The sequence below is a fragment of the Plecotus auritus genome (assembly GCF_963455305.1).
Source record: "Plecotus auritus genome assembly, chromosome: 7".
NCBI lineage: Eukaryota > Metazoa > Chordata > Mammalia > Chiroptera > Vespertilionidae > Plecotus > Plecotus auritus.
In genome coordinates this window covers 136520357-136533277 of record NC_137774.1, presented here as the reverse complement: position 1 = coordinate 136533277, position 12921 = coordinate 136520357, and the positions used below count along the sequence as shown (strand labels likewise).

At 41.0% G+C, this 12921-nt stretch overlaps 1 protein-coding gene across 1 annotated transcript in view; it reads right to left on the bottom strand.

Annotated features, from left to right (window-relative positions):
- Positions 1 to 5777: 5777 nt before the first annotated feature.
- The window catches only part of ANKRD31 (ankyrin repeat domain 31), a 110708-nt gene continuing 103564 nt past the window's right edge, over positions 5778 to 12921 (bottom strand). Inside the window, exons 22-23 of the mRNA XM_080677477.1 lie at positions 12556 to 12658; positions 5778 to 6388 (exon numbers count right to left, since the gene is read on the bottom strand). Coding sequence (XP_080533603.1) covers positions 6243 to 6388; positions 12556 to 12658 — 249 coding nt within the window. The 3' untranslated portion in view covers positions 5778 to 6242. The remainder of the gene's footprint in view (positions 6389 to 12555; positions 12659 to 12921) is intronic.

Here is a 12921-nt window from a genome sequence, read left to right as displayed (position 1 = left end):
TATATGGTACATCACAGTGTGAACCTGAAGCCAGATTACCAGGTTTAATTCCAGCACTTGGAAGCTGTGTGACTTTGGGTCAAGTTACTTCATCCTGTATCTCTATTTCCTCATCTATAAAATAGGGATACTATTTCTTACTTCATAGGGTGTGGTGAGGATTAAATGAGTTAAAACATTGAAAGAGCCTATACCAATGACTAGTATATATTAAGTGTTCAATAAATATAAGTTCTCACCCAACCCTTCCCCCACACACACATGGTGTTTTGTTTTTTATTTTCTTTACTGGCAGCCTGAAGTCTATACAGCTGACTACTCTCTTGCACATGGGGATGTACTTACTTCTCTCAGCCAATCAAGGTAAACCCGCTTCCCTGTTAGTAACTGATTAAGGAACACGCAGATGGTACAATTCTGAGACAATGGGCAATTTTCTGGGGTGGTGGTGATATTCAGGAAAGGTTTATTCCCAAAGGATGTACATTGAAAGAAAATGTTTCCTTTCTTCTTCTCTTTTTAAAATATATTTTATTGATTTTTTACAGAGAGGAAGGGAGAGGGATAGAGAGTTAGAAACATCGATGAGAGAGAAATATTGATCAGCTGCCTCCTGCACACCTCCTACTGGGGATGTGCCTGCAACCAAGGTACATGCCCTTGACCAGAATCAAACCTGGGACCCTTCAGTCCGCAGGCCGACACTCTATCCACTGAGCCAAACCGGTTAGGGCTCCTTTCTTCTTGTAATGATGTGAATCCTGCATGTACACCTGCCTGTAACAGCAGAGCCATCTTGGCACTGGGAAGGGAGCTGGAAGAAAGACAGAAACGTAATCACATTGTTGAGTGGAAGAATTAACCAATCCTGAAGTTCCTACCTCTGGACTGTGTAAAATAATGTGTTGTCCTTATTGCTGAAGTCATTTTGAGTAGGGTTTTGTTATTGTACTTGAAAACACCCTAACTGACTGATATTTCTTGAGCATCTAGTATGTGAGAGATATTTTATAGGAAACACACAGTGTATAACCCTAAATGTGATCATGACAAGTTTTCCAGTTACTTGGGGGAGATATGCCATGAAGAGAAAACTAATAACTACCAAGCAGTTGGTATTAAGTGCTTGGATTTGGGTGGTCTGAGAAAGCAACACAAGAGTTCATGCAAGAAGAGAGGGCTCAAAGAATAAGGAAAACATATATGAGCAGGAGGAGAAGGAACATTCTAGGTAGTATAAGCAAATGTAAGGAATATTTAGAGATTGTATTAGTTTGCTAGGGTTGGGTGGCTTAAACAACAGGAAGTTATTCTCACAGTTCTGGAGGGTAGAAGTCCAAGATCAAGGAGTCGCAGCAGGGCTGATTTCATTCTGAGGCCTCTCTCCCTGTTTTGCAGATGGCTACCTTTTCACTGTGTCCTCACAGTCTTCTATCTGTGCAGGGGCATCCCTGAGGTCCTTTTGTGTGACTAAATTTCTTCATGTAAGGACAACAGTCAAATTGAATTAGGCGCAGCCTTATTCTAACTTAATCACCCCTTTAAAGGCCCTATCTCCAAATACAGTCACATTTTGAGGTGCTGGTGATTGGAACTTCAAATATATGAATTTAAATATATATATATATATATATATATATATATATATATATATATATATATATATATATATATATATTGATTTTGGAGAGGAAGGGAGAGGGAGAGATAGAAACATCAGTGATGAGAGAGAATCATTGACCGGCTGCCTCCTGTACACCCCCTAATGGGGACTGAGCCTGTAATCTAGGCATGTGCCCGGACCAGGAATCAAACTGTGACCTCCTGTTTCATAGGTCAATGCTCAACCACTGAACCACACAGGCTGGGCTCAACATACAACTTTTGAGGAGACACAATTCATCCCATAACAGGGATGAAAAATGCTTATGAGTTAAAGTTAAAGATGACTGGGACATGAAGCTGGAAGGTTATATATGATCACAGAGTAGGAGTCCTTGAATGTTAGACCTAGATTTTCCTCTTGAAGCAGCAGGGAAGTAAAATAGATCTTTAAGAAGAATAATTTGGCATGGTGTGTCACAGGTTTGTATAAGGAAAAATGGGGGTGGGTTAGGATTGCTGATGCACATTGTGTAAACAGGCACTGATAAAGGACTGAAACCAGGAGGGGAAGTGGAAGGGACTGAATGAAAAGAAACAGAGAAAAGGACAAGACGTATGCTTGGACATCAGCCATCAGGCCATGGAAGCCTGTACCATAGTAATTCAAGCCTTAAAAGGAAGTTTTATTTTATAATTTTTATAACAGGATTATGACATTGGGTTTCCAGCTTTCTAACACCGAGGACTACCTTACGGAGTGATGGTAAGGAATAGGCTTCCTTGGTGAGTAAGGAGTATCTGGAGGTGTTCAAGAAGTGAGTTTTATGGGAAGGATGAAGTATCAAGCAGAAGACTGGATTTTTAGATACTCCCTGAAGTCCCTTATATGGCTTAGGGTCAGAAGCTTGAGGGTTTCATTTAGAACTCAGAATAGGCAACACATCTAGCAAATCCCCAAATTGCCCAGTCTTCTCTCCTGCATGACCTGGGGTCAGGTGGCTTTCTGTACCTGAACCCTAACTGGAGTAGTTTGGGCCATACTCAGTGTGCCTCAGGGCCCTAGGTGTTATGTCAGCTTCCAGTTGGTATATAAAATTTTAAATGGGCTTAGAAAATTAAGTGTAAGGATTTGATCACTAAAATGAAAAATTAGAATTGCAAGATTTCTTGTAGTATAAATTTAGAATGTATGGCTTTTGTAAATTATAATCACTAAATAAAATATCTGCTTTTAAACTTGTTCTTAAAAATATATTTTTAAATTACAAAAGCAATTTGGTGTGTGTTTTTTAAGTTGAAAGTAAACTGCGAAAGTATGCTTTCACCAGGGATTAAGAAGCCCAAATTGGCAACTATAAAATAGTCCTGGGGATGTAAGCTACAGCACAGGGAATACAGTCAATAATATGATAATTATGTATGGTGGCAGGGGGTACCAGACTTATGGAGTGGTCACTTTGTAAGTTATATAAATGTCTAATCACTATGTTGTACACCTGAAACTAATATAATATTGAATGTCAACTGTAACTGAAAAATAAAATTACAAAAATATCCTTAGGGACCATCATTGCATAGTTTTATTTGCAGCATTCCAGACCTTTTACTCAACATACCCTACCCTCCTACACACTTATACAAATACACATTTCATAGCTTATAAAGTACATATAGCATACATAATATAAATATATGCATACTAGAGGCCCAATGCACGAAATTCGTGCAAGAGTAGGCCTTCCTTCCTCCAGCTGTCGGCACCAGCTTCTCTCTGGCACCCAGGGCCCAGGCTTCACTCCAGCCACTGGCAGGCACCCAGGAGTTCGCAGCCCTGGCTTTGTCTGGAAGGTGGTCTGGAAGGACGTCCAGTCTAATTAACATATTATGCTTTTATTATTATAGATTTATATGGTTATTTTTATACATGCACTCAAAGGCATATAATTTTTATTCATTTAAAACCAGTATTTGTTTTAAACATTTCCTAACAATTTGCATCTTTCATTTACTTACATGTACAAGTTCCATGTTAGTACATATATTCCCAAAGGACCCATGTTTTAAATATATCCTTAAGTAATAAAAGCCAAATAGACCACATCATGTAAACTATTCAAGAATTAGGATAATGGAATAGTCTAAGAAAATTATGATGGAACTAGAGGCCTGGTGTACGACATTTGTGCACTAGGGATCAGGGAGTGTCTCTCAGCCCAGCCTGTGCCCTCTTGCAGTCCAGGACCCCTTGGGGGATGTCCACCTGCCAGCTTAAGCCTGCTCCCCGCAGGCAGTCGGACATCCCCAAGGGGTCCTTAGTGCTACCTCGGAGGCAGGAGAGGCTCCTGCCACCACTGCTGTGCTCGCCAGCCATGAGCCCAGCTTCTGGCTAAGCGGTGCTCCCCCTGTGGTAGTGCACTGACCACCAGGGGACAGCTCCTATGTTGACCTGGTGGTCAGTGCACATCATAGTAACCAGTTGTTACGCCATTCAGTCGATTTGCATATTAGCCTTTTATTATATAGGCTAATGAAACTCTTTTCAGTTCTCAAACATTACAACTTGAAGTCTTATTCTATACTGAACATTTTCAATGGACTCTCAAAAGAAGAAAAATAAAATGATCTACTATCTACACTAATAAAATAGAAACATGCAAATTGACCATCACTCCACTATGCCCAACAGCCAATCAGGAGGGAATATGCAAATTAGGACAAATATGTCGGCTGCCCAGCTGCTCCAGGCGCAGAGTGGCCGGGCGGAGCAAGACGCCTGCTATGAAGGGTGGGGGGCGAAGGGATCTATAGGAGCGGCACTCTGGCCACAGCGAAGACAAAGAAGACTGCAGACTCCTGAGTCTGCAGCGAAGACGGCAGTCTCTGGCTAGAGCCTGCAGCAAAGAAGAAGAAGGCAGACTCCAGCCGAAGCGAAGGCCTGGGTCCCGAGTGCCGGAGGAAAACCAGTGCTGGAAGCCAAGGGAAGGAAGGCCTATTGAACGCATCTCTTCGTGCAATGGGCCTCTAGTGTCTTTATACTTTTATTAATAGGTAAATATTCCAGGTGCTTTCTTTTCAGAAACTTAAAATTTGTATCTGAATAGAAAGAACACACACATAGAACCCATTCAAAATTTGCCAAAGGGTCCATGTAGTTAAAACTCTTTCTTTCCCCTTAGATCCCCAGCCCCATTAATTTTTCTCCTCACAGGTAACTGTTAATGATGTATTTAAATTCTATACACTTAAAATAAGAAATATAGCCAAAACCGGTTTGGCTCAGTGGATAGAGAGTCAGCCTGTGGACTGAAAGGTCCCAGGTTCGATTCCGGTCAAGGGCACGTAACTTGGTTGCGGGCACATCCCCGGTAGGGGGTGTGCAGGAGGCAGCTGATCGATGTTTCTCTCTCATCGATGTTTCTAACTCTCTATCCCTCTTCCTTCCTCTCTGTAAAAAATCAATAAAATATATTAAAAAAAAATTAAAATAAGAAATATAAAAAACACCATCCTATCTCCTCTCTACCTTCCCTCAAAATTCTAGCACTGCTAGAGTAATTTTAATTGCAATTTTGACTTCTCAAATGAGAGAGAAGGGATATATAATTAGGCCACAGAGTTTATTTGGGAGTCTAGGATGATATCGAATAAGTGAAGTTTATTTGGGAGTCTGGGATGATGATGAATAAGTGAATAATAATATGGTTATCAAAGGATTAAGACAGACCCTTGAGAAAACTTACAATGCTCTTGAATATATCTCTTTAAAAAAAACCTTCATGAAAATGTAGCAAATGTCAAAGATGAATTACATCCTAGTTAAAATAATCAGCCCCAAATCAACACTTGATTCATGTTTTTGTTCTAAGACTCAGCACAGTTACAATTCTATCTACGCTAAATTTTACAAAACTTAAAATAAATCTCTTTAATAATTTCAAATTTTTATTTCAAGATAAATTTCAAAGTAAATGGGGAAAGGTCTTGGGACTTGACTTATTTGAAGTAGATTCACTTTAGCCAGGCCTTTTTTTTTTTTTCTTTATCAATGATCACTCTTGCTTGTATCCTTATTTCCCTTAAGGAATAACTATTATTTATACAAAGGTAGAGGTGTTGATAAAAAGATTAGTTTTAAAGTTATGTTGGTAAAAAGAAAGCCAGAGAGTCAATATGGTTTACTTCAAAAATGCCTTTATTTGAATTGGTGAGCAAATATAGACCCAGAGACACAGAAGCATGAAGAGACAGTTGAACCTCAGAGGGAAGGCAGGGGAGGGTAGATGGGAAGAGATCAACCAGTAAACTTGTATGCATATATGAATAACCTATGGGCACAGACAATGGGATGGTGAGGGCCTGGGGGTAGCGGGGACAGGAGGGGGCTGGAAGAGGTTAATTAGGGGAAAAGGGGCCTATATAATACTTTGAAAAATAAAGATTTTTTTTAAATGCCTTTATTTGAATGGTAAAAAAGTATTAACCTGACTTCAGTAGTTGAAGTCATGTTTTTTTCTTACAACTGTAAACACACATCTTAAGTGTGTATTAAAATAGGCCCACCAGACCACAAAGATGAAATATGAATGTTAGTTAATAATATGAACAAATACCTAATACATTATTAAGAAAACAAGGCTTTAGAATGTTAGCTCCTCACACTCCACATAGAACTTCCAATGCTGATCCATTATATGGCATGGGAGAAATTCTTGATCGCTGATTAATAGTATTTCATTTATTTGTAGATAATGTGGGATGCTTGGCATTGACTTGCTGGAAGTTCCTGTTTAAATAAGTATCAACAAATTAAAATCTGCCTTTTAAAAATAAGATTTAAATTATTGTAAATCCTAGACCCCTGTCAAGTCTACGAGCACACATAATAGGCTTTCTGACCACATCACTCTTCACTCCATTTTCTATACCCAAGATAAGCTGTAAATCAGCGTTGGCTGATCTTCGGAGAAAGAAGCCTGTTTGCAGTCTAAGAGTCATTCATCCTAAAACTTGCTTCTTCATCCTCCCTGACAGTCTCAGAAAGTCCTTTCTCAGAGGGCTATATGAGCTCTATATCATTCAGCAAATTGAATCTTAGTCCACAGACAGCACCAATATGGGTGTGACCTTTGCCAGGCAATTTCCGTTAGACAGACCATGTAGTCCAAAAGCTTTGTTCGTAACTGCCCTCCCCTGCAGGCCTGGCCGCCCCCAACTGCTCTCCCCTGCAGGCCTTGTCCCTCCCAGTTGCCTTCCCCTGCAGGCCCAGTCACCCCTAACTGCCCTCCCCTGCAGGCCTGATCGCCCCCAACTGTCCTCCCTTGCAGGCCTGGTCCCTCCCAACTGCCCTCTGCTGCTGGCCATCTTGTGGCGGCAATCTTTGACCACATGGGGTGGCCATCTTGTGTGTTGGAGTGATGGTCAATTTGCATATTACTCTTTTATTAGATAGGATATCTAGTTGTACTAAGGGAAACATTCTATTATGGCTACTTAAATAAAAGTTCAATGCCTTTTAAAAAGAAAGGGACCCTAATGGATAAATATGGTAGTAGAGTACTACATGATTTGATATTTAATTAAAAAAATTTGTTTATTGATTTTTTTTTAGAGAGAGAAGAAAGGAAGGATGGAGGAAAAGGGAGGGGGCAAAAGGAGAGAAAGAGAAGGGGGAGAGAGAGAGAGAGAGAGAGAGAGAGAGAGAGAGAGAGAGGGAGGTTGACTTGTATTTCACTTATTTATGCATTCATTGATTGATTCTTGTATGTGCCTTGACTGCGGATCGAACCCACAACCTTGGCATATTGGGATGACACTCTAACCAACTGAGCTACCTAGCCAGGGCTATGATTTGATATTTAAAACTAAATTAATAATTTGATATTGATTCACATTAATAAGATCAAAAGTCGCCTGTGAAACTGAAGTTGTACTGGAATCAAGAAATAAAATTGAATTTTATATTTTGAAGTTTAAAACTTTGTCAGCCCTCATTCTTTGGGGAAAAATGAAATTTAATAGGTGGTTCCTTAAACTGAATTGGATTTGAGGTACTTGATTTTATATGTAAATTTGCAGGTTTTTGTGTCTTTGTTGTACAAGCACGAACCCTGGAGTTCTGCTGAAAAGAAGCTCCTAAATGGTAATGTATGTAAATGTAAAAGCATCTGGTAGAGGGCCAGGCACATGGTAGATACTCAACAGAGAGCTAGTTTTCTTCCCTTTTCTTCACTTTATGAATTAGGTCAAAGGAGTATTAATCATAAAACCAGTATGAAAAACATGATGAAAATAATGAAAAACAATTAAGAGTTGTAAATAAGAGCTGAAATAAACCCTCTGCTGTTATCAAACATCCATCTTCCTCGGGTGTTTACGGTTTAAGAAGTTCTTAACCACATAAAACAGAAGCACCTGTGGATGTCTGTGCTCTATTACCTATACTTTTACAGAGAAATGAAGCACAATAACAGCACTGAAATGATGAAAACTCCTTAAAGTCACTTTTTACAACAGATTATCAGTAAGTCAAGGACCATTTTTATGTTTTTAAGTAACCCTGGTGGAAAAATTCTTTGTCACAAAGCTGTAAGTAGATGTTCATGGTTATCATTGCAAAAAGAGTCTATTTTTTCCTGAAAAAGCATGTTCTATTTTCAAATGAACAAATTATGTTAAGCCCCCATGAAAGAGTTTACACTTTTCTAACTTGCCATGTCTTTGGATTTTTGTAAGGTACCATAAAAAATAAGTAAAAAAGAATCCTAAATCAAGAAGGTTCAAACAAAACTCTAACAGCAGCCTACAGAATGTCAGCAGGGACCTGCCTGTAGATTCCTAGTCCCAGATCAAGGTGGTAAGAAGTGGGTTCTGGTACTTCCACAGTTCTCAAATTAGCATTAATATTTTTAAAAATATCTAAAGGAAAGATAGTTCAGAATTTAGTAACAAGAAACTGTTTACATTGTCAGCAACAGAAACAGCAGTTGAGAAATCATTTTTTAAATTTCATGCTCACTTAGCAGGGAATTGTGGTCCCTGTGAGGAAGGAGATGCATGGCTGGGGGTGGAAGTGCATGCCTATTTTAGGATGCACTACCCTTGGCCTATCCTGTTTGGACATGTTTTCTGAAATATATTGTTATAAATTTTCCCCATAGCTTCAAGCAAACACCCTACACCTACAGAAGATAAGATACACTCCCCAGCTGACTCAGGTGCTCCCCTTTGCCTGAGTTGTGCTATCTTCCAAGGACTTCCTATTGTTTAGGCAGCTACCCAGCTGGCTGGTGCAATCCTGACCCAGTCCATATATAAGAGAACATAAACACTCCCTCGGTGCTGGTGAGGGGGAATATAAGACATTTGGGGGGCCCGGGGGGGGGGGGGTACTAGCAATCTGAATCTGTGCCAGTAACCTAATGTACATTCTTGATAGCCTATAATTTAAGTCACTGTCCCTTTCTTAACAATCTGGTCTAGCAAGACCTGTTTTCCTAATTACTCCCAATTTACAGAGGGGCCATAAACAAAGAATGTAACAGCTTAGCTACGGGGGAGGTCACTGGCACCACCCAGACCAGGCACTTAGATACAATCTAACTTCCCTTTCTAACTGACTCAGGAGGGGCTGTGGAAGCCCACCACAAAAGCCTGGTAGTTAGGGAACAGATAGAAAACAAAGAAACTGAAGGGTATAAAGAGAAAGCTTCCTCCATATTCACTTACTCAGGATTTGGAGAACTGACCCCCTGAGTCACTATACTAGTACATCTGAAAATAAATGGGTTTATTCTGGATCTCCGAGTACTCCCTGTGTGTTTTTTCGGTCGCCTGGTAAATTCTGTAACACTGACACTGACACAATAGTCTCAGCGCACTGTGAGAGAATATAATAAAATTTCTTAAACTCTCACGTCTCTTGGCCTGGCTCCTGTTGGCATGGACCTAACATGTATCACTGGAAAATCTGAGGAGCAGATAGCCTTTGTGTATAAAGAAGACCTACAGTTCTGCTTCGAGGTTAGAATCTAGGAGAAAGAGTTTCCTTCAAGTGTGTGTGTGTGTGTGTGTGTGTGTGTGTGTGTGTGTGTGTGAGAGAGAGAGAGAGAGAGAGAGAGAGAGAGAGAGAGGGAGGGAGAGAGCACGCCTGTGAGCACTAGAGCAGGTGTGCTTTTGAATCAAAATAAAGGACTGAATGTATCAAGTTTTCCAATTATTATCTGCACTAGAGGCCCAGTGCACAAAATTTGTGCACGGGGGTGGAGGGTGTCCCTCAGCCCAGCCTGCACACTCTCCAATCTGGGACCCCTTGAGGTGGGATCGGGCCTAAATGGGCAGTCAGACATCCCTCTCACAATCCAGGACTGCTGGCTCCCAACCACTTGCCTGCCTGCCTGATTTCCCCTAACCGTTTCTGCCTGCCAGCCTGATCACCCCCTAACCACTGCCCTGCCAGCCTGATCGAAGCCTAACTGCTCCCCTGCCAGCCCGATTGCCCCTAACTGCCCTCCTCTGCAGGCCTGGTCCCCCCCAACTGCCCTCTCCTGCAGGCCTGGTTGCCCCTAACTGTCCTCCCCTGCTGCCCGGTCACCCCCAACTGCCCTCCCCTGCAGGCCTTGTTCCCCCTAACTGCCCTCTCCTGCAGGCATGGTCACCCCTAACTGCCCTCCCCTGCTGGCCTTATTACCCACAACTGCCCTCCCCTGCTGGCCATCTTGTGGCGGCCATCTTGTGGTGGCCATCTTGTGTCCACATGGGGGCAGCCATCTTTGACCACATGGTGGCAGCCATCTTGTGTGTTGGAGTGATGGTCAATTTGCATTTTGCCTCTTTATTAGATAAGATAAGTAATCAGATTCTACTAGTCATTCAAAGTAATAGGTTTAAAGCAGTGGTCGGCAAACTGCTCTGTTGACTAATGAGTTTGCCGACCACTGGTTTAGAGTAATAGGTCAGGCTGACTGCATAAAAATCACTTTTAAAAATTCAGGTTCCTGGACTCTATGCCAAGATTTGATTAGACAGATCTGCAGTCAGGGTTAGGAACCAAATACCATAAATTACTACACGATCTCCTTTTCGTTTCTTAAGGCTTTTAATTTCACCACAATTGCTGTTTTACCAAATCTGTTTCTCCCAAAATATATAAAAAGCACTTTTGAAGCTGTCTTCAGAAAATTGGGGGAAATGCATCCTATTCTGAAACCAGTTTTGGAGACAAAGGAGGACCCTCAGAAGTTAGGGTGGATTAGGTATCAAGTTAGGAGAGGAAAGTACTTTGAATTATTGGGGTTTGTTGTAAGGAAGGGAAAATCCCTAGAGCGCCCTGGTTAGGGGCATGGTGATGAAGCATAGTAACCTCCATCTTGTATAAAAAACTGCTGTTTGAAATTCTCTGCCATTGTTAGATAATCCTTGTCCTGTAAACTCTGTCATTATAAACTGTCACTTTAAGACAGTCTCTTATTCTATAAAATGACTTTTAGTTCAAATAATAGAAAAAAGATAAACTTTACTGTCTGACCTTGCAAGCTAACCATCCAATGTAATAGACTAATATGGACTAATACTTATAATAATTCTCATATTCTTATGCCAAGTACTAACTCATTATGTATTCAAGGTTACAAATGTCTGTAACAATAACTCACACAGAGCCCTTTGTAATATCTGCAAACAAAGAAGCTCAAAAGGTATAAATATAAGAAACTTCCTATGTGACAGGGCTCAGTGATTTGGAAGAGACATCTTCCTCTGGGCAACGCACAATAAACGACTCCTAATTAATTGGCTCATTAAGGCATCTTGTATCTCATTTGCTGATTTACGATACAACAGTGATAGTAATCCCTGTTTGGTTCACGTCTCTGGTTATTTCAGTATTATTATCTTCTGATTTGTACTTCTTCTCTATCTACATTGTCCCCAACTAGTCTAGGGCAGGGACGGGGAGAGGGGGAGGGCGGGGGGGGGGGGCGGAAAGAGGGAATACTATAGCAGAGAAGGGTAACTTAACATTAGTTAAGTCTTCCAAAAATGTGTGCTGCCACTTTAAGATCATTTCAAAATCTGCAGCTAATTGGTTAAGACTACATTCTTTTCAGTTTTCTCAGGCTAAGGTTTATTTCATCAGACAAATCATATTTGTTTACACTAATAAGCAAAGATTTATTTTAGTATATTTTTAGAAAATATGAAAAACTAACCAAATCATGACATTAAAAAAAATCTACCCAAAGAAAAGAGAAATAAATTGTGAGCAGAGGGTATCATTTCTTTAATTATCCTAGAATCAGTTGTGGTTAAAAATGGAGTGCTATAAACAAACAGAAAATAGCAAGTATTGGTGAGGACATGGAGAAATTGGAAGCCTTGTATATTGCAGTTGGGAATGTAAAATGGTTCAGTTGCTGTAGAAAACAGTTTGGCTGTTCCACAAAAAGATATAGCATGGCTCAGTAGCTAGAGTGTCGGCCTGCCCCTGTCAGGGGCATGTGCCTGGGTTGCAGGTTCTATCCCCATCCCAATCCAGGCGTGTGCAGGAGGCAACCAATTGATGTGTCTCTCACCTTGATGTTTCTCTCTCTCTCTCTCTCCTCTCCCTCTCTTTCTCCTCCCCCATCCCTTCTAGTCTATGATACATTCAGAATAGGTAAATCCATATAGACAGAAAGCAGACTGGTAGACCCCAGGGATGGGGAACTGGAGAACGGGGAGTAACTACTGAATGGTATGGGGTTTCTTTTGGAGTGATGAAAGTGTTGGAACTACACAGAGGTGGTGACTGTACAACATTGTGTATGTACTAAATGCACTGTGTATGACTTGTTCATTTAAAAATGGTCATCTGAATATTATGTGAATTTCACCCGAAAGAAAAAGGAGTGCTTTCCCAGTAGGTTTGTGTGTGTTGTTCTCATAACTAAGAAATGGGTGTGGGTCTGCACATACCTGGAAGACAAGGTTGATGTTGCTGAGGTACCAAGTTTGGTTCTGGAGGTATGGGTACTTCTTCAGAAACACACTTTAAAAGCTCCTTCCCCAGATATGTTACCTGCATATAATTAAGCACAGAATTTAAAAACTATCCTATATAATAAAAGGCTAATATGCAAATAGACCAAATGGTGGAACAACCGGTAGCTATGATGTGCACTGACCACTAGGGGGCGTGTGCAGAACATGGCGGGCATTGGCTGCAGCGGGATGGTGGAGCAGGTGAGCGGGGCACCAGACCAAGGTGGGGCGCCGGCTGCTGTCATTGGGGTGAGGCTCTGGTGGTTACTGAAAATTCTTTGCTCCCGCGTGCTGTGGTCC